The 24799-nt window shown below is 45.3% G+C and overlaps 1 protein-coding gene across 4 annotated transcripts in view; it reads left to right on the top strand.

The window, feature by feature from the left end:
• ENO1 (enolase 1) overlaps window positions 1-14624 on the top strand; it is a 44875-nt gene extending 30251 nt beyond the window's left edge. For all 4 annotated transcript variants that reach the window (XM_085609726.1, XM_085609729.1, XM_085609727.1 and 1 more), the window contains exons 9-12: window positions 5621-5822; window positions 6772-6880; window positions 12884-12942; window positions 14182-14624. In XM_085609726.1, coding sequence (XP_085465852.1) covers window positions 5621-5822; window positions 6772-6880; window positions 12884-12942; window positions 14182-14251 — 440 coding nt within the window. In that variant the 3' untranslated portion in view covers window positions 14252-14624. The remainder of the gene's footprint in view (window positions 1-5620; window positions 5823-6771; window positions 6881-12883; window positions 12943-14181) is intronic.
• The last annotated feature ends 10175 nt before the right edge of the window (window positions 14625-24799 follow it).

The raw sequence follows: 24799 nt of genomic DNA, 5'->3' as shown, positions 1-24799 counted from the left end.
CTTTCCTATTCCTAAATCACCAAACCCACCAACACGACACCACCAACCACGCCACCACCTGATTAACCACAAGATTCTGAAGCAGGCAACATGTCCCTTCATTCACCCATCCTAGAGGAGGATAACCTACCAGAGGCTCTTTTAGCTAGTTACAATAGGGCTCATTGGGATGAAATGGAGGAACTCCAATCTCCCAGAAGAATACAAGAAAAGGGGTTATGACAATGTTAATGAGTGAAAGCTCATCACCAACAACTCTATAAAATGTGCACAAGATTCTGCGTACACTGCAGCTAGAGGCATAAACACAAGTATTCTTTTATGCAGACATACTTGGCACAGTGTTTCCGATTTTAAACCTGAAGTGCAACAGGCAGTTCATCTCCCCTTTGACAAGGAGCACCCCTTTCTACCTCAGGTAGACACAGCCCTTGAAAAAATGGAAAAGTACACCGTCACTAAATCAATGGTAGCCTTTCAAACACCCACATATCAGGGGTCCTTTTGTAGGCCAAACTTCAAGCACTGTACTAGGTCTGTCTCCACCAACACCACAGGGTTTAAACCTCCATGGTAACTTTTTACAAAGGAGCCTACAGAGGAAATTGAATTTCTGTGGTCTTGGAAACAATACCCGGACCGTAAATGCAAATGCCAAACAATGACTTTCTTACCATTGACCCCCCCCCCTTTCCCTCCCCCAACCACTTCACACCTGTCGTTACGTCTTCAAATATTTTTACCATCATGGGAAAACAGAACAGATGAGTTGGACTTACACTTCCTCATGCCCCCAAAAATGGCTCCCTTCATCCCATTCACGAGCTCAGACCACTAAATCACTATATCCTATCAAAACACTTCCACATGTTCACTCTCGCCTTTTTGTTGTAGTAGAATCACTTTCTGGACTTCATGGCTGCGTTTGAACTGAAGAATGAACATTTCCACATACCTATTCATCTCACACTGGAAATACCTACCATTTGTTTTCAGAGGAAAACCTGATCAATTCAAGGTTCTTCCCTTTGGAGTCACTGCTGCACCATGGGTTTTCACAAAATATCTAGCAGTAGTAGCAGCACATCTGCGCAGTCAAAACATACACGTTTCCTTATTTGGACGACTGGCTCCTAAAAGCAATCCACTCCCAACTTTGCAAACCGATTACACCAACTAGGCTTTACCACCAGTCCTGCAAAAATTGCATCTTCAACCATCTCCAATACAGCCATATTTAGGAGCCATACTCAACGCTCACTTGGGACTTGCATACCCAAATACAGACAGGATACAAAACATTGTCACTAACCGAACGCCTTTAACCTGGGACCCAAGTCAGTCAAAATACTCATGCAACTTTTAGGCATGAGGGCCTCCTGCTTATCAATAGTTCCACATGCCAGTATCTTACATTTCACGGGATGGGGGACTCCAAAACACGAGTCTTCAAGCTGTTCACCTAGCACTGAAAGTCTTCCTACCTCACCTACTGCACAAAGTTGTCCTAAACCGAATGGGCAATATGACAACAATGTACAATCTACGAAAACAGGGACATGCTCTCTGCAACTATCCTGCTTAGCCTAAATCATTTTGGGCTAAGGCATACACCACAACGTTCATATTATGGCAAAACATGTAACGGGGACAAGCAATCAAGTTGCAGACCTGCAACAAGTCCATGAATGGGAAGTTCACTCCAAAGTTTTCCTACCATACTTTTAACAAGCATTTGCAATGCAATCTGTCTCTCCTTTGGGGATTTATGTATTTAGCCATGCAGCTAATTGTCTGCAGCTTGGGGCTAGTAGCGGTTCCACCAGGATGCAGAGAAGGGAAACTGTGTACCCAATTCAGAACCAGCTGTCTGAAAAATGCCAAATATCGAAGGATTTGTATAGGTAATAAGGTAATGCCCTGGAATTAAGGGGAGGGGTGTTTACAGCCATATCTGAATCGAAAGATCCAACTACAAGGGGCTGGATGCCAAGAGAACGGTAGGAGCCTGAAGGATGAGCCATGGATGTGCGCGTTCAACAGTGGCAGGGTTCAAATGCACACAGTCATGTAAATGCGGTTGGCAATTGTGCTTTGAGATAAAGGGCTAGGTGCAGAAGCACTGGGAAGTGTAAAGTGTGGCCAAGTGCGATTGTTGGCCATATTGGTAGAGGGGATTACCGTATACCAGCCCTGGCAATGGGTAACAAAAGGAGTAAGTAAAATTGAAGTAAACAAGTTACAACAGTGTAATTATGTGGCTAGTAACTGTTATGGGTGTATTGACATTATGTGGAGTGGGATTGTGTTATGAGTTGTAATTATGTGGAATGGTATTTTGTGGAGTTGGCTATGTAGTGGAGTTTAACAATGTGGTGTGCTGTTGAATTTTGTGACCTGATGTGGCATTTAATTTTGTGATGAGGATTAGATGTATGTGGTGTTATTGTGATGGTTTGAATTATGTGGTTTAGTGTCTAATTATGTGGTGTGGATTGGAAATGTATGGAGTTGAATTGTGTGGCGTGGAACTGTGAATAGCTTTGCATTTTTGGTGACAAGAAAACAAATAAGTTGGAGATAAGGCACCAAGAGCATCCAAATGATTAGGATCGTTCTGCGACATAACCTGCATTTTACCAAAATGTTTTAACCCAAATGGATAAACATTGTCTAAAACACGGCAACATGTGTGCCTGGGTACCCAAAGGCCCTTCTCAAAGGTGGAGGAGTTCTTTCAGTTGCTTATTACTGTATTGGTGCGTTTAACTGGTGCTAAATTTTACTGCAATATCTGTACATCCTGTCTGCGTGCCCATGCCTCAGGTCTGCTGTTTTGTGAACAAGAGCAACCCAACGGGTTGTTAACTAGGTAACTTTTGCATACATATTTCTTGTGATAGAGGAACTAACACAGTGCTACAACAGTGTTTCCTTGTTAATGTGCCTAGGTGACGGGTATTTGGGTAAAGGGGCCAAGTATAGCTTCTAAGAGACAGAACCTGCAGATCTGTGCAGAGTACTAATACAATTGTGCAAACTCTGCACTTAGAGGACATGCACAAAACAATCGTGAAAGTGCAATTAAAACACTGGGGACCACTGGACAAGATGTGGAAAGGGAAGCAACACAGAGGGCCTGGGCCGTTATATCCTAGCTAGCAGTGCTAATGAGCAGAGAAGTGCCTTTGAGCCCTGTGCTGTCTGAGGCTACAACTAGACGCTATGATATCAGAGCTTTACGGGAAAAACATGCAGGCACTACTTTTAAGAGGATTAGGATATTTACAGTGAACACGCCAGCCCTCTCTCTAAACTAGAAATGGAGCAGCCGGAATGCAGACAACATAATACTGAAACATGTTGACTTAGTATGAGGGAACTGTGGTAGCAATCCTCCCGATTAATTAACCAGACTAATTTAACCAGATTTTAACCATACCAGTGGCACTCACAATAGAAAACCAAGGTGACCTAAGTATTTAAAACTTTAATATTTGTAACCCCTGTTAGCATTAGAGCAAAATGTAAAGTGCTCCCTGGGACATGGTGGAGCCCACCCTGGTTTTTAGGGACCATGTTGTGACTCGAAGCGTAACACAAGTAGTGTGTGAAGGTCTACAATACAAGTATTAAATATTCTCTCGGGGGCAGCAGGGTAAAGCAATGTTTGGACATTATAAGTAGGGTGTTGGGATAGATACCCTTGTTAAGTGAATTCTAGATGGGGAGATGGTATCCTGCAACTCCCAACATAACATCGCTCGCTTTCCCACATGTCTGAATTTTGGTAGGATAGTCTCCTTAGATGGTCCTGGTGCATTTTCTCCTAAAGCTAATTTTTATTTCCCCAACTCCTGTATTGTGTTCCAATCGTTAACTACTGTAACATACTTGCCAACTAGTGAGCACATTTCATCCTTTAAGACTGTGCACCGGCTTCATATTTATTAACGTAGTTTATATTGCTCATAACTCCGACATGCCTTTGAAACTGCAAACTTTTTCAACTGCCTACTGAATCCTGCAGAACAGCCTAGGTGATTGCTTATGCATTAATTTTAGTTTTTAGGTCTTGCCTAGGCAGCACTTGCGCTGTGTCTGCGAGACATGCTGTATTTAGGATAAGGGCATGAAGGTCTGCCCACTTTCAGCCCATCTTTTTAATTTTCTCCTGTCCCTTTGTAAATGGTGGCTTTTTATTGGTCAATAGGCTTAGTAGCCCTCCTTAGTACCGCATTTTCTGTTTTTGTACCCTCCCTTTGAGGACACCCCTTGTTACAAGTGTTACTTGGTAGGTTTTAATTACAGCCTCCAAGCACTATTTTCTTAAAGGGCTTTTCCTGCCTTTTGCAGGCAGGACACGCTCTCTGGCAACCGTTTTAAAACAATTTGTTTTACTAGTGCAGCACGCCTTAGCACTAATAATGGTAGTAGCGCTTTCCTTTTGTTCCTTGAGATCGCTGAACACGGCTGCATGCCTGTTTTTTACAATGGCAGCCTCCGCACTTTAGCTTAAGATGTTAAAAGTCTAAGCGCGTGTGCCACCATTGTAACAAAAGTAAACCAATAGGAGAAAAAAAAAAGAGCATGCTGTTGCCATTTGTTTTTCTTTTTGTTTACTCTTGAAGCGGCACTCGCTCTTTAGCTTACGATGTTTACAGCTAAAGTGCGAGTGCCACAAAGGTCTTGCATTTGCAAGAGTTTGAGCTATTGGCATTGCAAATGACAATACCTTTTATGTGTTTAGAAAACCTGCAAGCTGTGTTTACACACCACTTGCGGGTTTTTAAAACACATAAATAAGAGGCCTAATAATTTACAATGCCAATAGCTCAAACTCTTGCAAATGTGAGACCTATTGTATTGCAAATGCTTATCTTGTTTCTGCACGTAGATAAAACCACATGGCATCAGCTCTGGCACCTGCATATCACACAACTGGCATGTTGGATTCCCTCAAAGTGTATTATGTGACAAACATTAATTTAGAATTATCTATAATGTATTGGGAGCATAATGGAACTGTAGTAATTATGAAATGGAAATGTAGTATATTACCCGTTGTGAGAAGTGAGGCTTTTGTAATCTCATTCCGATGCCTGATACTGAATTCCAGTGTAAAGTTTCCACGTACGGAAATCTGATTTCACTCAGATCCATTTCCTATTAATGCTAGTATGGATAGCGGTCTGTCTAAACTCCATGTATGATGTACTTTATTGATGGGGTATTTTGGGAGGGGTCTGTTGGTGGGGTGGAAGTGCAGTACAGTTGTCCAAGGCAGACAAAAAATATTCACTGTGAATAGGTTTGAAGTCCAACTTTCTGTTGGTGGTTTGCATAAGTCTTGCAACATTACTGTGTGCAAGTCTGTGTTTGGTGATTGTGCCTTTAGAATAACAGTGACTCTTGCTTGCACGATTTGGCTGGTTTATTCAATACATTGTGAACCAAATTGCAATTTTTGCTTTTGGCCTGTATAATCTGTTAATGGAAGTGGTGTGGTGCTACGCTTTGAAATCTGTTTGCAGACTGTCTTAATCAATGCTTGTCAGTTAATCATGCTGCGTCTGCCTGGTTTTTTCTGGTTGATGACCAAACTGTTTTCCCCCCTCAGTTGTCTCCATTGAGGACCCCTTTGACCAAGATGATTGGGCAGCCTGGTCCAAGTTCACAGGCAGCGTGGGATTCCAAGTGGTGGGCGATGACCTGACAGTGACCAATCCCAAACGTATTGCTAAAGCAGTACAGGAAAAGGCTTGCAACTGTCTGTTGCTGAAAGTGAACCAGATAGGATCTGTCACAGAGTCCCTCCAAGCGTAAGTGAGGCTGAGGAAGTGCACTGAAGGTTTTTGGGGGTCGTGGTCATACGTTACTGGTTTGTTGCAGGAGAAAAAAGTTCTATGAAGGGGTAATAGTCTTGTGAAAAAATAGATCAATGTGAACCTACTTGCAAGCGCAGAAGTTAATTTGTAAGTGAAGCTATGAAAAGGCAGAAGGGGGTCAAGTGATCATTTGCTAGTCTTTGTATATACAAACAGATCAGGATAGGTGAATTTGGTCTTACACCATGTAGCCTCGAACTGCAGGTCCTGTTGAGATTGCGTATGATCTGGCCAGCTGACTGGTGCCTGCTAGTTTTAGTAGACCTTGTCATAACTGTCCTGTCACTGCCACAGTGTGCGTATGTTTCCCTTACATGGGTTTACCAGCTAACTGGATCTCTACAGCAAGATGTTTTGGATAACCATTTCAGAAATCCAGTACCAGCCGGTATAGTACTAAATGGGACTAGGTACTTGCATAGAGGCTCCCTGCTCATGCAAGTGTATGTGATCGATGGTCCCAAAAGGTTCTAGCACATAGATTATAGCAGCATTTGTGAATCGCTAAGTGATTTCTTGGGTTCCTAGGTTAAATCAGCAAGTCCTCTCCTAGAAATGTCAGGCTGTGAATGTGTACATGGGGTTCAGCCATATCAGCTAGCCTATGAGCAATCTGGCATTAAATGCCCTAGCTGAGCTTATGAATGCTATTGTAGAGAGGACTCTGGGAAATGGTGTGTGGTAATCCCTATGGCAATACACTTGATCTTACAGAGTTAATGTGGGTGCCACTACAAAGAGAAATTCTGCATTGGAATGCCACCCCACGCAATTTTACGAGAGCTGAGATCCAGACGAGCTGTGGCACTTTCTGAAAGTAATCCTTTGCCTCATTTGTTCCTCCTCTGTTCCTCCTCTTCCCCCCCCCCCCCCTCCTCTTCAGTTGCAAGATGGCACAGTCTAATGGTTGGGGAGTTATGGTGAGCCATCGCTCAGGAGAGACCGAAGACACCTTCATTGCAGACCTGGTGGTCGGTCTGTGCACAGGGCAGGTATGTTACATCTATTGTCTACTTAATAGCCACTGAAACGACAAGCTTAGAAGAGCAGCACAGCTACTAACAGTGACATATTGTTTTGTGCTGTGCTTTGAACTAGAAGCTTGGCTGAAATAGCCTGCCGAGGGCTGTGGCTTGTTTAAACATTGAGAATTCCAAAAATTATACCATCTCACACAACCAAGTATTCTTCCTAGTAGAGCCCTACCATTGTTTACTTATTGGGGAGTCCAACAACTATTTATTTTTCATTGATTTACAGTCCTAGGCAAATGTTCCAATAACTGCCCCTTTGCCATGCAAAGTAAAGTCCTGTGGCAAGGACATCTTTACAACATAGTATGGCTGCTGCTCCAAGCTGGCTTAAGTTGATACCGCTATGAGATGGTTGATCATTACCTAGAGGTGCTTGAGCAAACTTGCAGCTTTTGACCAATTCTACCATTTCAGATGCCAGTTAAGCTTTCCACTTCCCAATGACCAAACCTCACCAGCTCCACCTGATCCTAAGAAATAGCTGCTACGAGAGAACTGTGCTGCCCTTTCAGGTGTCACTATCTCCTACCCCACAGCCCCTATCCGTAACAGATCAAGCGGCCTGGTACATTGGCTGTCCACTTAACATGCATCACCCTAAATTACCCTCTGCCATGCTCAGACTAAACTCCTGACAGCAGTGCAACAAACGAGGAGTTCTAGCTGCCTCCCTAAATCACAGCCCTTCCCCAATGCTCTCTCCCCACTAGTACCCTTCAGTAGCAACCATCTTCACAAGAGCACTGCAGCTCCAAATCTGATCAGCATGGTTAGTGTATCAGTTATACAATCACTGACCTTCCCCTCCCTAACGTTACCTAAAACTGGCATGTAATCAACTTCTTATTCAAAATGTTGTGCTCAAAAAAGTAGGGTAGGTTTGTTACAAGTCTAGCATGACCTCATTCTGTGCAAAGAGGTCCCAGCATGATTTCCAAATCCTGTAGATACTTGTTTATGAAATGCATCACAAAACCAGTCTCCTCTTTCACCTGCAGTATTCTACACAAGCCTAATATCGGTTTGACACTAAGCATTCTTAGTAACTTTCATTTGGGGCTTGCCTGATGCGAGCCATGGATACAATCCAAACATCGGCACTACAGTTTGAGACCTACTCACTGTCCCACATTTCACTAACACTTGCTGACATTGACCTCCATGTACAATTTCTGCTAACTCCCTGTGGTGGCAATCTCACAGCCTCACTTGTTAAGGGAGTCCTATTACTCCTCAAACTCTCCTAACATCACTGCTGGGTCTCCCAAGCGTTGCTGCTGTCATTCTTTGACGGTAACATTGTACTTCTGGATAGCCTCTTAAGGAGCTTCATAGTAGGCTTCTGTGTATAGGCTGATGATCCCCATTTATGTCGGTGACAAATCTGGGGATCACAAATGAAAATGTTAACGACTACCAAAACAAGTCAAACTTGATGCATCATAACTGGTTATGGCTAAACTCCTCAGCCTGAGTTCCTGCTGCTAGACTGCACGACACCGTCCATAACTTGGATGTCTAATTTGCCACTGAATTCAAAGTTGAAACTAATTCTCAAAAGGTCCCTGGGGAAGTCCCACTTTGAGTACATCTGCATGCAAAAGATCCAACGTTGCTGTAGTGGTTATGTCTTGGATTGATTAATGCTGTGGAATGTTTTGATGTGAACAAGTTAAAATGACAACCAGTGTTGGAAGCTGCCTCTTTGCATGGTATACCTTTTTTTGGTATACCATATAAAGAGTCCAGGTGTTCCGTTACTAGTGGACAGGGTCTTACTGTAGCAATCTCAAGGTGCTCTTTTAGGGGGTAGTGTGGTCAAGCAGTCTTAGGCTTGTCAGAGGAGAGTGTTAAACCTCTGTTGCGCAGACACAGCCAATTAATGATACGCACTACTCAATAAGGAGATCAACAACAATTTATAAATATAACTCCTATCTGTTTATAACTTTAGACACCGTGATCATCAAAATGAGGCATGTACTTTTTAAAATAGCAGGTTTAAAGAAAACTGGCTTTTGATTCTTTAAATCGTGATTAAAGAACTTTGCGGTGATAAGCTCTAGAGAAAACCCACGCTGCATATGGACAATTAGCGACTTACGAGACCCGTTCCCAGGACTTACGGTGAGTATGGGGCAAGGTCCACGGCACCTCGGGAGGCACTGATGTATCCGGGTGCAGATGTTTTTCAGCATCGGGTGATCCTGATACTTTAAATCGTAGATGAAGCACTTTGCAGTATTAACCTATGGAGAAAAAAACCTGTATTGCATTTGGGCCCTCAACAGCGACTTACCGGATCAATGTTCTGGACTTGTGGTAATTCTGGGGCAAGGTCCAAGGCAGCACCAACAGTTCACTTTAGGCAGCTCTGTGGGCAACCGGGTGCCGAGGTGCCATACAATGTCTATGGAGATTGGTCTGTCGGAAAGGAGGCTGCAGGTTTGGACTGGGGAACCAGTCAGGCTGAACCAACGGGGGAGGGGGGCTCAACTCCTGCAATGCTTGGACACTTTTCGTCCTCTTCTCCCGGGTCGATAGATGCAGAGGTGTCTTTGGGTGTCGTATTTTCGTCACCAGGAGCACTTGCGGTAAAGAGGGCTGCCAACAGATGCTGCATGCGCCGGCTGGAAGTCCACAGGGTGCAAGTTCAAGGTGGACTTTCTCTGAAGGGCCAGGGGACCACGCTGGCACCACTAGCCCACTTAAGCTCGGACTGGGAAGCACGGGTGCAGTGGTGTTTAGTGGCATCAGGTTTTTGCGGTCTGGAGCACTGTCTTTAGGCTGCCTGCAGTATGCAGGGAAGCAGCTCCATTGCTCCATAGGAGTTCTGGAGTCTTTATTGAAGGCAGGTAGTCCTCTCGGGCTTTGGAGTCACCACAGCTGCAGGACAAGACGTCTTTGGGTAGTTTAGACAGGTAACAGCAGACCGGCCAGCAGGGCTGGTGCAGTCAATTGCTCTTCAATCTTCTGCAGCTCTTCAGTGTTCTTCATAGGTCATCAGGATCTGCTGTTCTGGTTTCAATGGCTCCCCTGAATTTAGGGGAGTGTAGAGTAGTAATCAATGGGCTATTGCCCCCTGGGGTCACTACACCCCCTATATGGCCACTTTTGTGGGAATTGGACATAACCCTGTCCCAGAGATCCTAAGCTTGCCATCACCAAGATGGCCAAATCTGAAAAGATGCATCCACTTCAGGTAGCTCACCTTAGGGGTGGCACTAGTCTGAAGGTGGACACGTCTATCTGATTAGCTAAATCTCCTGCCTTTCAGGTGCCAAAGGGCTCTGTACAAAAGGGTCAGCTTACTTTCTTGAGAAACCAGATTCGCATACCAAAGGCAGTGGGTCCTTTGAAGCTCCCTTTCCTTGGAATGCTAATCTGCAGGCCATCCTGTGGGAAGTGGTGATACCCCTTGCCAGAGTAGGCTTGGGTTCTGGCCGTCTGAGAGCAAAGGCCTTCACCCTTTGGGGTCAAACTCCTCTCTGGTGGCATTTGGTGGGGGGTAATGGGTCAGAGGCATCGCATCAGCAAGCCTGTCTTAATAGAACTGATCTGGTGGAGTTTTACTCGTTCAAGGCAATAGGAAACCCTTTCCCCATTATGGTGATAGCTTATCGATGTGCCGGAATGAGTACAAAACAAATCAATTGCTCTCTGGAGTCCAATCCAATTTATTTCGTGGTGCTTTGTGAAGGGAAGAACATTTATAGCTGACATGTGTTTCACCCCCTCACGTTGGCCATCCGGCCTGGGGCTGCCTCTGGGCGTAGGGAATCTATTTCTGGGAGAGGGGATTGGTCCTTTCCCAGTAGAATGTGAAGCAGCAGTATTGTAGTGAGTAAACTGCGGTAATCCGACCTTGCAGATGGACTGCGGATTACCGCAGTTTACTCACGCCACACTACAATACTGCTGATTCATGGCTGACTGGGAAAGGACCAATCCCCTATCCCAGAAATATTTCTATATTCTGTAAAGCCATCATGTAGCTGGGGAACTCTATTTCACCAGTGTCCAGTAAATATTTTAAAATGGCTTCCCTGATCACTTGTACTGACAGCAATAGAACTGACTAGCACAGGGGCAAATTTGCTCATGTAGATATTGTAATTGTTTTGTAATTGCATTTATATAGTGCTTACTACCCCCGACGAGGCATCAAAGGTCTTTTTTCGGTGAGTAGCACGCTATTCCGGGACCCATAGAGGATTAGTGTTAAATTAGTATAGTAAAAAATGAAAGTAATCTGAAGTGGTGGATAAGTTAGTCAGTTATTTGGATAGAGCAGGGTAGGTGGCAGGATAGAAAAGGGAAAGAGGTTTGTATTTATACAGCGCTTGCTACCCCTGATGGGGTTTTGAAGCACTTTTCTGGTGAGTAGCACGCTACTCTGGAACCCATAATGATTAGTGATGAATTAGTATGGTGAAACATGAAAGTAATTTGAATGGTAGATAGGTTAGTTATTTGGCTTGAAGGGTTGGAGATGGGTAGAAAAGGGAAAAAGGTTTGCATTTATATAGCGCTAGTAACTCTGATGGGGTGTTGAAATGCTTTATTGGCGAGTAGCACGCTACTCTGGAACCCATAACAGATTAGTGGTGAATTTGTATAGTGGAATATTGAATTTGAGAGGTGAACATGTTTGTCTGTTATTTTGATTGAAAAGGATAGTGGAGGGATAGAGTGAAGGATTTAGACTTTTTATTTTTTTTTATTTGGGAGGTCATAGCAGTAGTAGGAGGCTTGGGATGAGTAAAAAGTGTTTTTGGAGGGGAATAGTCAGGAGGACATGTAATATAAGGCAATCTGCCTTAGGGCTGTAAGACCTGCTGTAGAGGTGACTTACAAATACTGCATAGTGTTAGGTGACATGGCACGGAGGGATGTCTCAGGTCGTGTTTTCACTGTGGGTCTGCACCAAAACAAGCATCCTGCAATTGCAGTCCAGCATGAGTTTGGTTAGGTGCCCCGTAAAGTGACACAATTCGTGCTACAGCCCTTAGGGACCCTCTTTAGTACCTCAGGCACTAGGTTCCAGGGGTACTATTTACTAGGGACTTAGAGGGTACTAAAGGTATTGCCTATTGGGGTATAGTTACACTTTTGGGGAAAGGTCTGGCACTGGAGACCTTGTTGGCAGGAGCTCAGTGCACTTCAAAGTTGCATCAAATACTAGGCAAAAAGTAGGGGGACTATTGCAACAAAGCTTCCTCGAGGTACAACATCCTCCAGCTTGCTCCCTATGCACAAAGTCTTAGAACACCTGGTTACCTATCCCGGACGCCATACCATTTCACAAGGTGCTGATGGTCTACTTCGAAACAAATCCACTAACTGGGAGATTCCACAATTTGAGTAGCATACTTGGTCTACAAGTGTTCACTCTGTCGCTCTCCCTTCTTATAACAGTTCCTTTGAAGCAGATCAGCTGTAATTCAAGAGACATAACGCCCTTGTTCTTACAAGTACGTGGTCTATAGTTCACCTGGCACCTATACTGAATAATTTTCAGCTACAATTTCAAAATATCTGATCTGGGAAACTGCACTTAGTTAAGCAGCTTGGTCTACCATCCAAATATCTTTAGCCCCCTTCCCATGTGCATGTGGTTTGCAGGGACAGCCACTCCTGCGTTACACAAAAAAACCTGATCTGCGGACTGTGCACCAAAAGATTTGTTTAACCATTGGCCATACATGAAAAATGTTTGCTGCTATGCAATATGGCTACTGTGTGGGTACAATGGTCTTGCTTTCTTTTCATTCCCTCCACATCGATCAAACGCAGGGAAGTAGGTGCTGTGGGTAAAATGCAGAAAGTCAAATATGGTTTGCTTGTTGTCCAGCCGGCAGCACAAGGCGATCCGGTATTCCTTTGCTGGCTTAGTGGAAGGGGGGTTGGTAAAAGATATGGTTATGCAGTGCCCACAAATAGTGCAAATTTCTTTTTCAGATAAAAACTGGAGCCCCATGCAGGTCTGAGCGTCTCGCAAAGTACAATCAGCTACTGAGGTATGTAAAACTGTTGTGTGAAGAGAGCGGTGTTGGTTTTTATAGAATTGTAGAAAGGGACAGTTGACTTTCGTGAGTACCCAATGTAGGAGGAGCAAAAGTCTGTGCATTGCCATAAAGCACATGTTAATTCGCTTACTGATCATTCTTGTCAACAATACACCCAAGTGATGCTCTGGCTCTAGGAATAACAATACATGAAATGGGCTTCACCAAGATAATCATATTTGGCTCCTGCAGACAGTGTAAAACAGTGCAGCGACTTTGTTTTTACCTTTGTGAGGGCCTATGCTAACCCACGCTGCTGAATGTATTCCTAAATTATGACCAGGAAACCCTGATTAGGGCTATGGTGTGGTCCTTGGTAACCAAGTACGTTTCGTCAATGAACTAAACATGTGCAAAGGTTTTTCACAGGAGGAGATTAACATGGGGGATATGTAAAATAGAGCTTGTAGGGGTCGAAAGACTGCAGATTTAAGTGATACCTTCACTAGAAGGCAGTTGAAGGAATAGGAATGACTTTTAGACTTCAGGGTTTATGGGCAAGTAGACCAGGTTGGGTTTTTACCTCCATAAGTTTTACATTTCTGAGCTGTTCTGTGCTGAGTGGCTGACACTAGTTAATTTTTTATTTATAGTTGTGCACCTACAAATTCCACAGAAGTGTCAAAATAGTGTAAATTATCACTGCATAGCAAAGCACTTAGTACTACAATATATATACATAGAATCCTACTCCACACTTATGCAAGATGAAGGTACTGTTGCCAACTGGTAAAGGATTGGAAAATGTCCAGTCGAAAGTCCTGCGTGGCTCCAACCCCAAAGGTAGAAGGTTTCCTTGCTGCCTGTGAATCCTGGGCATTCACGAGTAAATCCTGAAGTACCAGTGTCTAAGCACACACTTCATATAATATGGGTAGACATGAAAGGTTTTATTCTTACTTACGAAGTTCAGCAATTCAACCAGGCCAAGGAAACTGTTTGGGTGGCTAGGACACTGGAAGATGACATGCATATAATCTACTCCAGTTTAGAGACCAACCCAGCATGTCAAGTGTTAGCGGTGTGAACTTTAAATTCTTAGATTTCAGCTTGCTAACCTTGTGATTGGCCAAGGGGGTGGGGGGGAGGGGGGGCTTGATTTCTAGATGACGCTCTACCTTGGCACTAATTTTATTTGGTTGATTGCTGGTTTTTCGTACCATAATGTCACCCTCTTTTCTATTGTTACAGAATTGAAGAGGAGCTAGGGTGCAATGCTCGTTTTGCTGGCCGAGACTTCAGGAGACCTGTTGTGAACTAGAGTGGCTGGGCGATGCGGTCTGTTCTGGAACATGAGCACTTAACTAGTCACCCTATAACTAGATAACGCACACCTCGAGGACCAGCGGACAGAACGCCACAATCGTGCAGGCTCGCCTCGCTGTAGGGCACCCGGATAACCCTGCACTGTGACCCATCGCTCCCAGATGCTTTGCTGCTTCGTAATGTCTCCAGGTTTTGAGTGTAACATTCTTGTGCCTATCTTCCTTTCTTGTGATCTCTTGCAACTGTAGCCCCCAGTACTTGTGTTGTGTGTACAGAGTGATAATAGCACAGATGTGGTGGAGCTTGCACACTGTAACTAAGGATCATGTAGCATTGTACTTTAATAAAGAGCAATACGTGAACCATCAGTTTGAAAATTACTAGTCTGTTTTTTATCTCTTTTTTTCTTTTTTGTATTAAACATAAGATAGAACAGGTGACCAGTTGTCACATTATCTGCACCCCTGTTTCCCTTGGAGTTGCCTTCTCCCCAACTCCTTTTCCCTTTAGGTCATATCGTGTATGACGGCGTTGCGAGCCAATGATTTGTGTGTTGCAGGGCAATCTTTCCAGGTGTAGTGTCCAGAGGATAGTCACGTGTTTCTCATCTTTGATCTGGTAGACTCCTGATTTGGGTTTGTTTCTTTCTTCTCTGGCCCTCTGCGGTTTGTCTGGATGTCTTATGGTATCGGCTGTAGATGCATAAAGCTGAAATGGGAGACTCCTTTTTCAGCAGGTGAAGGGATAAGGCGCATGAGTGTTATGAATGGGAAAGAGGGATCTCTGAAATACAATAGCTGTTTTAGAAGGTGGCCCGTGTGCAAGATGAGGCAAAGGTTATGAACAGGCCGAACCATAACGCAGTGAATTCTTCTGGGCTGTTTACAATACATTTAACAATGGTCTGACAAAGGCTGCCTGTAGACCAGATGCTGATGGGCTTGCTTGTGTATTTTTATAAGCAAAGTCTGTTGCAGTCACATGTAGTGTTTGCATGTGTTTCCTTGTAAAGTTCGGAGCACAAGCTCTGCTTCACAAAAGTGGACGAGTCTGGTCTTCCTGCTCTTGAATTTGTGACGGCTGTCCATTCTCCTGCATAAGTATTGCCTTTACTGGGAGATGCTACTGTCATAGGTTCACATGGGCAAGTGCATATCTGCACTTAAAATCTACATAGACAGGAAGTTGTAGGCCTGCAAGACTCTTCCCTGTTACTTGTGAAGCAAGTCAGGAGACTCGCCCAACCCATGAGCAATTTTGTAGGCTTGTTAGAAATTGGGGTCTCTAGTTGGCAAGGGTTGGCACCTTTGTCCAAGTATGGACCCTTCTTCCTAGTCAGGTTAAGGAGGATACACTTCTAAAATAACTCAAGCTCAACATCTTCGTAGCTTGGCACGAGCAGACAGGCTTAACTCAGAGGCAGTGTGTAAAGCATTTATGAACACATACACTAATACAGTGAAAACACTACAAATGGACACCACACCAGTTTAGAAAAATAAGTAATCTACAAATCCACAATACAGTAAGACTTTCAAATGGTAGAAATAGTTCAGTTCAAAGCAAATTGCACATGTAACACTTTTCACAAAGTACATTGGATGCGTAGCGCACACAAAGGGTCGCAGAGAAGGTGATGCGTCTGTTCATTACACGCAGGGAAGGTCATGCGTTGGTTCCTTGCTTCGGAGGTGATGCATCAGTTCCTTACTGCTGCGCTTAGGTGATGCGTGTGTTCCTTACCGGAGAGGTGATGCGTCTGTTTCTTACTGCGTGAGGAGGTGATGCGTTATTTCCTTACTGCTTTCCCTTGAACAAAGCGACCAACCTAGCGCCTCGATTCGAGACTTTCCAGGACGATGCATGGGTTCTTACTGCTGCACAACAGGGCTTGTGTCAGAATCTGTGCGGTGATCTGACTTCACAAATCAGTGCACCCGATAAGGTGTGTTGCGATTTCTCGAGCCGCGGACAGGCACTGCGTCAGAAACTGGTACGGATGCATTGCGCTTCTCATTGTTGCGTTGCTTTTCCATCTCACACCGGCAGAACAACCTCCAGAGGCCCAGAACACTTACAGGCACCTCTTGGCAGGTCAGAACTCCCAGCAAGGAAGTTCAGGGGAGCTGGGGGTGAAGTCTGTGTCCATGAGACTTCAGAACAGGAGGCACGCTCTTCTTCAAGCCCTTGGAGATCTTCCTCAAGCAGGGGACACAGGACAGAGCAAAGACTTTTTCCCTTTCCTTGGCAGAAAGTAGCCACTGTAAGACAACCCCAAACAGGAAAAGGCACAGGGGCAGTATTTCTTCTCAGTTTCTCCAGCTCTTCTCCTTGTCAAAGGTTTCTCTTGATTTCCCAGAAGTGATCTAAAAGTCTGGGTCTGGGCCCATCTTTTTATAATCTAAAATCCTTTGTTCTCTGTGGTATAGCTCTTTGCCCAGCCAAAACCAGTTATGTCCTCTGGTGCTGCTTCCTGTCAGGAGGTGGAGACAGCATGGTCCTTGCCAGACCTAGCCCGTTCAGGTGTGAAATAATTTCATCCCCACTACTCTGAATGCAGCCCAGGTACATTCAGCCCAAACCTGACTCACCCTGGAAAGGCAGGACACACATCAACCCCCCAAGTGGCTGTCTGAACAAAATGCACATCCCTAGCCCCTGTCACTCCAAAGCCGTACAGTCTATACCCAAACCGGCAGAGGCACACTGGATGGTTAGGTAAGAAAATACTTTCTAAAAGTGGTATTTTCAAACCCAGAATGTAAAAATCACCCTCCCTAAAAGATGCATCTTAACATTCTTAGCTCAGGTATATTAAACTTTACCTTCATATCTTGTTCCCATGGGCTGTAATGCTCCTAAGATGTTATGAGCAACCTCACCATTCTATCCTATGGGACAGACCGCCATACAATAGTAAACTAAATTGGCAGTATTTCACTATCTGGGCATGCCACACACATCGGGGCGTGTCCTACCTTTCACAAACACTGCACCCTGCCCACTAGGGTACCTTGGGCCTACCTTAGGGCTGACTCGCATGTATGAAAAGGGAAGGTTTGGGCCTGGCAAGTTGGTGCACTTGCCAGGTCGACATGGCAGTACTAGACTGCACACATGCACCACAATGGCAGGCCTGAGACCTTGTTGCAAAGCTGCTTGTGTAGGGGGAACAATCAGTGCTGCAAGCCTACTAGCGGCATTTGGTTTACATGCCCTGGGCACCCACAGTGCACTGTACTTGGGACTTAATAGTAAACCAGATAAAAACAATCATGGAAATATCAATCCTTAACAATTGACAAAGGGAGCACTTGCACTTTGGCACTGAACAGCAGTGGCAAAGTGCCCAAAGCATCTAGACCAGCAAAACGAAGTTCGTCACCTAGCAAAATAACAGGAGGTAAAGGCGAAAAAACAGGGAAATCCCACGCCAATGCCAGGTCTAACACTCATCTTGAGGCTGCTTTATTCTTCTTTTTTTTTTTTTTTTTAAACATTTTTATTGATAAGCAGCAACTTTCCAGGGATTAGTCATCCGTGGCAAAGCAAAAAATGATTCGAAATGATATCCGTTATACAGAGTAAGAGGATACTTAACAAATTATTTTGTATGGTACCAAGCAATCTTGACAGTAGATACAGTTAAACAGCTGAGAAAAACCATTGTGAATTGGTGTGCACCTTCCACCCCGCAGTGCTCTAATGGTGGCCACCCGGTGATAAGATTCCTCCTGTCCCATCCCGTATTGTCCGCCTCTCCCTTCGAAGTTCCACCGTAGGAGAAATGCATATGTCGCCCCTATATTTATTCCACTTCCCCCATTTACTGTCCCACTTTTTGGGGCATCCGCGCCCCTTGAACAGTCTTTTCAGCCACCATGGCATAGTCCGTATCGGTCGCCCAGTCTCTCACCCGTGGTAGCGCAGCTGAACCCCACTTATGAGCAATATTACGTTTGGCTATGATCCAGCCAATTGTCGCCCACGATTGTTCCATCTGGGTGAGGTCTGTTGCGTCCCAGATGTTAAGGAGGCAAGCCTTGGGGGAGGGATGAATGGGTTTACCACAGGTCCTGGACATTTACCAAGAGAGATCCGCCCAATAGGCTTGAATGTGGGGGCAGTCCCAGAGTATGTGAGTGAAGTGCCAGTCTGGTTGCAGTGTCGTAGACAGAGTGCGTCCATCCTCCTACCCAACCGAAACAGTACAGCATCAAAGTAGACCCTGTGGAGTACCTTTAGCTGGATCAATCGGAGTCTCAGTGGAATCGCCGCCTCCCTCCAATCATCCTCTTCCATTGCCCCCAGGTCACGCTTCCAGCTCACTCAATTTCAGCATCGGGTCCGTCCGGTTATTCACTAATTTTCTATAGGTAAGGGATATCGCTTTGCGATCCATGGGATCCAGTAACAGTCAATCCCCCAGGGGGGAGTCTGGAAGGGGGCCATCTCGGGGAGGGCTGAGTCAATCGCGTGGCTGATTTTGTAAATATCTAAATGTCTCCGTGGGGGCGAGGTGATATTTCGCTTGTAGGTCTGAACGTGGCCTTCTTACCCTTGACCCAAAGGTCCCCAACCCTGGAAATCCCGATCAAGTCCCACTTGTTGAATCCCGGGCATGTACTAAGGTGACCTAGGAGATCTGGCTCTCACAGCGGAGTAGCCTTCGTGAGACTGTTATGCCACCCCAACTTGCGCTGTACCGTGTGCCACACCTCAACCGTACGGGCCGTGGGGCCTGTCAACCGCAGTTTGCGATGATTCGTGTAGAGCCCTTTTATATTACCTCCTTCCCCATCAGCCAGTGATCTGTGCAGAAATTGGGGTCGTCATGAGGTCTGAAAACCCATCTGTTTATGGGTGCCAATTGCGACGCCTGGTAGTAAAGGCGTAAATCTGGCAAACCTATACCCCTTTTTCACGTATGGAGAGTGAGAGAATGAATCTAACAGTTGCGTTCTCCCAATACAACTTTTTTTCACTATGGACAACTGTAGCCTGAGACTGTATTCCCCATCCGGGGGTGCAGTTTCTTCGAGATGGTCCTACTGTACTTGCGTCAATTGGAATATCAAAGATATTGACGGAAACGCCTCACTCACATAATAGTGACATGCTTCATCATCGGCGTTACCTCCACACCCAGATAAGGTGATACTATCTGGGCGGACTCAACCATAGATATACCGGGAGTTCTGATAAGTAGGTCACTGGTTTAAGAGGCGAACCAGATTTTTTGGTGTATTCGTTAAAAATACCTACAAGTGTACCTCCTCTTGATCCTTTATTCTGAGGCACTTGTGATATCGATAAAAGCCTAATGTTGGTTTTTTTTTTAACCTTCGTGTGTTCAATTTTACCCTCTGCTCAATGCCAACATGTTTCGGCCCTCCCTAAATAGCCCAGTCGGGTCTGGGGCCTTCGTCAGGGCGTGGTGTTTATAAAGCCTACTTATGAGTCCTAATTTGGGCTTCTTACATGTGTTCCGTGCACACCAAATGTGAGGCCTAGTGCACTCACCTGTATGTCTTTTGTTCGAACTCCAGTAGTATTTCTATAAGGAGTAAAAAAGATCTCTTTAATATACACTCGCATCTCTAGTTCATGTATTCCATGACTTCTGTGCAGCTATAGTGCTCATAAGTTTTTCAATGATATTGAGTGATTTGGTGCCAACTGACTACGTGCTCACTATTCAATTGTATGTGAGACTATTTGTTCGTGTTACATATTTTTATGCCATCTCCATTACATTTGCAACCTCAAAAAATGACTTCCACCGCCTTTAGTGATGATCTAATCCATATTTGTGATGTTTGTAGAAAAACACGAAATTCTTCTTAGTTTATAGGGGACATAGCGATTGTTTACCCATGGGTTCCGAACCATCGGTGTGTAATCAACCCCTTCGGGTTTCAGTTATGACCACACGTGCCCTACTTCTGGGTGGTCTTTTTGTGCTCTTATCCATAGGTTATAGCAGCGTGTTGAGTGCTCATAACACTATTTATTGTGTGTGAATTCAACTAACACTTTATTTAAAATGTAGCACCCTGCTTGGTGCATTGCTCACCTACTGGTGGATGCTATTTAAGCATCATGCAGGCTGGAGTGTGTCAAAGGTGGCGTCCTGTAGTCAAACACTGCATTAAATAACAAAGGTTTAGTTATTTAAAACATCCTGTCTTTTCCCTTCCGTTTGGATGTGTGTCTCCAACCTTTGAACTCTCACTAAGTTTATTAATTATTTACATACCCTTGTATAGTGAACGCAGGGTGAAGGACGGGGGATTCATGTAGACAATATTACCAAAGTCCGCTCACTTCTGTTCTCCCCCCTATGGTGGTTATACCTCCGGTATTATGGCTAATTACATACTCTCTCTGTAATTTCCGCCCTCGGTTTGCTACATCATGCCCAGTGGGTCTTCTATGTGTTCGGAGCACTCGTTCACCTCCCCATTCCAGTTGTCAAAGTGAACCGTTTTCCCGTGTTACTCGTGATATCGCTAGATTTACCGTTTACATACAAGAGACAAACAGTGGGCGTGTGACACTTATTTCCTCTTGAATACAAGCACCCGTTCACGTCCTCTTTTCCCGTTCCACTAAGCGAATCTGGTTCTAGCATATTACTCGCCAACCCTCTTTGGTCTATATTAGATCAAAGACTATTGAAGCAGGAAGTTCCCAACTTACTTCGTCAAGGATCCGCCACCGCCGATCTGCCTAGTACACCACTCGCCTGCCGTCGAATGATGATGGCACTTCTTCGGCTTGTTTTAAACCTTGCTCTCGATTGGTTTGGCTGGCGCTCTATCCCATCGCGTGTATCCTCTATCGTCACTCGGAGGACTACTCGACTCGCGGGAGGTGCGGGATCATGGGTATTGTGGTTTTTAGCGGTTTTTTCGTATTTTCTATGGAACACCTTTGTTACGATCCCTTCTCTCATATGTTAGCGCGCTCCTGTTCGTGTTCAGGGACTGAAGCGCTTTTTTGGGACTATGTGCATCAGTGTAAATTTGGAGTTAAACCATGTGTTTTAATTATGTATACACCAGCACTACACATTTCACACACGCTTTTTGGAAATGTACTCCGAGAATGACGGAATCAATGTATAACCCGTTTGATACATTTCTGTGGACCTTTGGCGTTTGTTATTTTCAAAGTTTAGTTGGTAGTAGGTCTAAATTGTATCTCGTGTTCAGTTCCTCGCTCTCCGTTTCTCGTAGTTGTTCTTAATACGGTATATGGGAGCCAGACTACTGTATGTCCTGCATTAAGGTCTAAGCATTTTGATGTTAATTATAAACAAAGTTTTTTGCCCATTGGCCTCCAGCGTCTGCCATCAGTTAATGGTTATTTAGGGCTAACTCAAGGTCGTCCATGGTATTTCTTCATTCAATCCTTGTGTTGTGCTAGACATGCGGTAGATCCATCGCTGTTCCAATTTAAATAGTTGTTTTTCAGTACTGTTGTTCGGTAACTTTTCGATTACTGTCCATGTGAAGTCATTTTCATTATGTTTTGTGGTCAGGAAGTGACGCATCATTTTTGTTATCGTTTTCCCACATCTGAATGTGCTACGGTGTTCATTAATTCGGACCTTGACTTTTCTTGTCGTCATTCCTACATATTTCTGGTTGCAAATGCAGGTCATTACATACACCACATTCTTGCTGTTGCAGTTGCTGAAGGAGCGTTGCTCCCAAGGGGTTTGTAAACCAACGTCGATCGTCTTACTGGCTTGTGTCAGCCGACACACATTACATGATCCACATGGGAAATGTCCGACCACCTCTGGTAGATTCCACAATGTGTTTTGTTGTCCTTGTCTTGTTGGTACCTTCGGGCGGGTATGTACAACAGAGTCTTTTATAGATTTCCCTCTTTTAAAAGCAAACAAGGGTTTTTCCAGTTTCAGGCCCCCTGAGTTCAAGGTTTTCCAATGTCGTAGGACAATTTTCTTTATTCTATTTGAGTCTGTTCCAAAAGTGGTAACACACACAATTCTTTTTTGTTCTGGTCTTACTGCTGGTTCCAGGAGTCCTTCTCGGTTGTTATTTTTGGCCCTTCTATATGCTTGTTTTACTAGTCTCCCTGTCATACCATCCCATGGTAAGGTTAGTTACGGCTATTCTTGGGGGGCCGACTGTCCCAGAGCAACCCCCGCACCACCCCCTCTCGATTTGAGAGGAATAGGAGTCTGGGATCGGGTAAGGAGCGTTTTCCATGGCGCAAAAAAGCGTGATAGAGCGAGCATCTTAAACAGGGAGGTGCGTCCCAACAGTCAAGGGCAGTGACCTCCAGTGCGTGACATTCGATCTCAGACATTCCAGGGGTTTCTTAAAGTTCCGTTCATAAAGATTCACGTCGGGCGTGAGAAATATGCCCAAGTATGTAAAACCCTGCTCGACCACTGGGATGTCATAACCCCTAGGGCTGGATAGGGGTCCGCCCCAGAGGGCATACATTTGCGATTTGGACCAGTTGATCCGATATCCAGAGTGTACCCTGAATATGTGGAAAATATGAAGAGCCCGACGGGATCGTGCCGGTGAGGCCAGATATAATAATATATCGTCTGCGTAGAGCGATATACGGTCCTCATGATCGGGAGTCCATTTGAGGCCCTGGATTTCGGGGTCGCCCCTCAACCAGACCGCCAGGGGCTCCAGTACCATGGCAATCAGGCGTGGCGACAGCAGGCAACCCTGTCTCGTGCCCAGTGAAGGGGAAAGCGGCAGAGCGGTGGCTGCAACTGAAGTGCGCCGTGGGCTGCCCGTATAACAACTTGATCCACCCAATCAATTTGGGACCCAACCCCATACGGGCAAGTACTGGGAAAAGGTATTCCCATTCCACCATATCAAACGCCATGGTGGCGTCAAGCGACAGTAAGATTGCTTCTTCCTCGAGCGTCTCAACCCTTCCCAGCACCCCGTGGACGCAACAGATTCCTAAGTGTTTCTACCCGGCATGAAGACCGACTGATCCGGATGGATCAGATTGGGTAGATAGTGGAGTAGGTGATTGGCCACCAGCTTGGCAAGGATTTTCGCTTCCACCGGCAACAGCGAGATAGGACGGTACGATTTGCATTCTTTGGCCGGTTTACCGGGTTTATGGATCACCACGATTGCCGCATCACGGATTTAATTCGGTAAACGGCCTAATTCGTAGCATTCGTGTATAAGTTCAGCAAGTGGGGCGCCAACTTCACGGCCATAGGTTTAAGGAGTTCAATGGGCAGACCATTACGACCCATCGCTTTGCCCGACTGGACGTCCGATATTGCTTTTTGAACTTCTACCACTGAGAGGTCAGCTTCTAGTGACTCCCGATCTTGCGGCGATATGCACGCTACATTAATAGTGGCCAGAAGGTCAGCAGCCCACTGGGCCTGCGAGTGCTGTGGGACCCGGTAGACCTCTTCAAAATGAGCAGCAAACACGTCAGCAATCCTCTGGGGGTCCGTTATCAACGTGCCATCAGGTCCCATTACCGCTTTAACCCGAGGCTGCTTTATTCTTGTCGCTACGATAGTGATGCTTTGGGCACGTCCAGGAGGCACTGCGCTGTAACAGGAGCAGAGTTAGTGCAATGGGAGGAGACTGGCGTTTTGACAGTCGGAGACTTGTACAATGAGGGACAACTATCGTTTGAAGAGCTGACAGGGGACTCTGGTTTGCCGCAGGGCTAATTTTTACTGCATGCAGTGGCGATATCGCATGCTGCAACCTAGCAGAGGAACCGTCCATGCACCTAGTTGTGCAAGATTTGCATGAATTGGGCACAGGCAAACACCTCGTCAAATGGTTTGCTGAGTCATTAAGAGCTCACACGGCGCCACAGTTGAGCTCATTATGTGCTCACTGGGAGGCAGATCTGCAGCGTCTCCGCACTGAGCGTGAATAGATAGCCATCCTCAAGGGTCCCGCCCGAATCCCCCGCAACGTAAGATTCCGGCTTATCAGTACTATATATACTACACCGAGCCTACCTAACGCCGGCCAAAATAAATAAATATTTAAACCGTGCTGATGCTGGCTGTCCGCGATGCAGTGAAGTTGGGGTTGACTTGCTTAATGTGGTTTGGTCCTGCCTGGTCATACAGGAGAATGGTCACCACAACCCAAGGGCAGTGCACGGAGCGTACATTGAGTTGGACTTGGGAGGTATACATATTGGGACTATACCCCAGATCCAGGCAACAGTCTCATCCCGTTATATAGACCTGGGATTCATAGTGGCCACGGGTCTGCTAACTCGATGCTGGAAGTTGCCTGACCCCCTGCAGAGAAGGCCTGGTTCCAATCGCTGCTCTGCTGGGCACAGGCTGAGAGCATGGCACTGTGTCGCGAGGATGTGATAGGCATTCGTAAACAGCCACTTGTGGGGTGCTGGGTTGCGATCCTGGCAGTTTTTTGCATTATATGGCAGGACCGGACTGATTGGCATGCTCATTCACCTGACCGAAATGTGAGCCAGACCCAGGAAACATGACTAAATCACAAGACGTGTTGACAATTTG

The sequence above is a fragment of the Triturus cristatus genome, chromosome 1_2, assembly GCF_964204655.1.
Source record: "Triturus cristatus chromosome 1_2, aTriCri1.1, whole genome shotgun sequence".
Classification (NCBI taxonomy): domain Eukaryota; kingdom Metazoa; phylum Chordata; class Amphibia; order Caudata; family Salamandridae; genus Triturus; species Triturus cristatus.
Note: the sequence above shows the minus strand (reverse complement) of the source record. Positions and strands in the feature narration are given on the sequence as shown.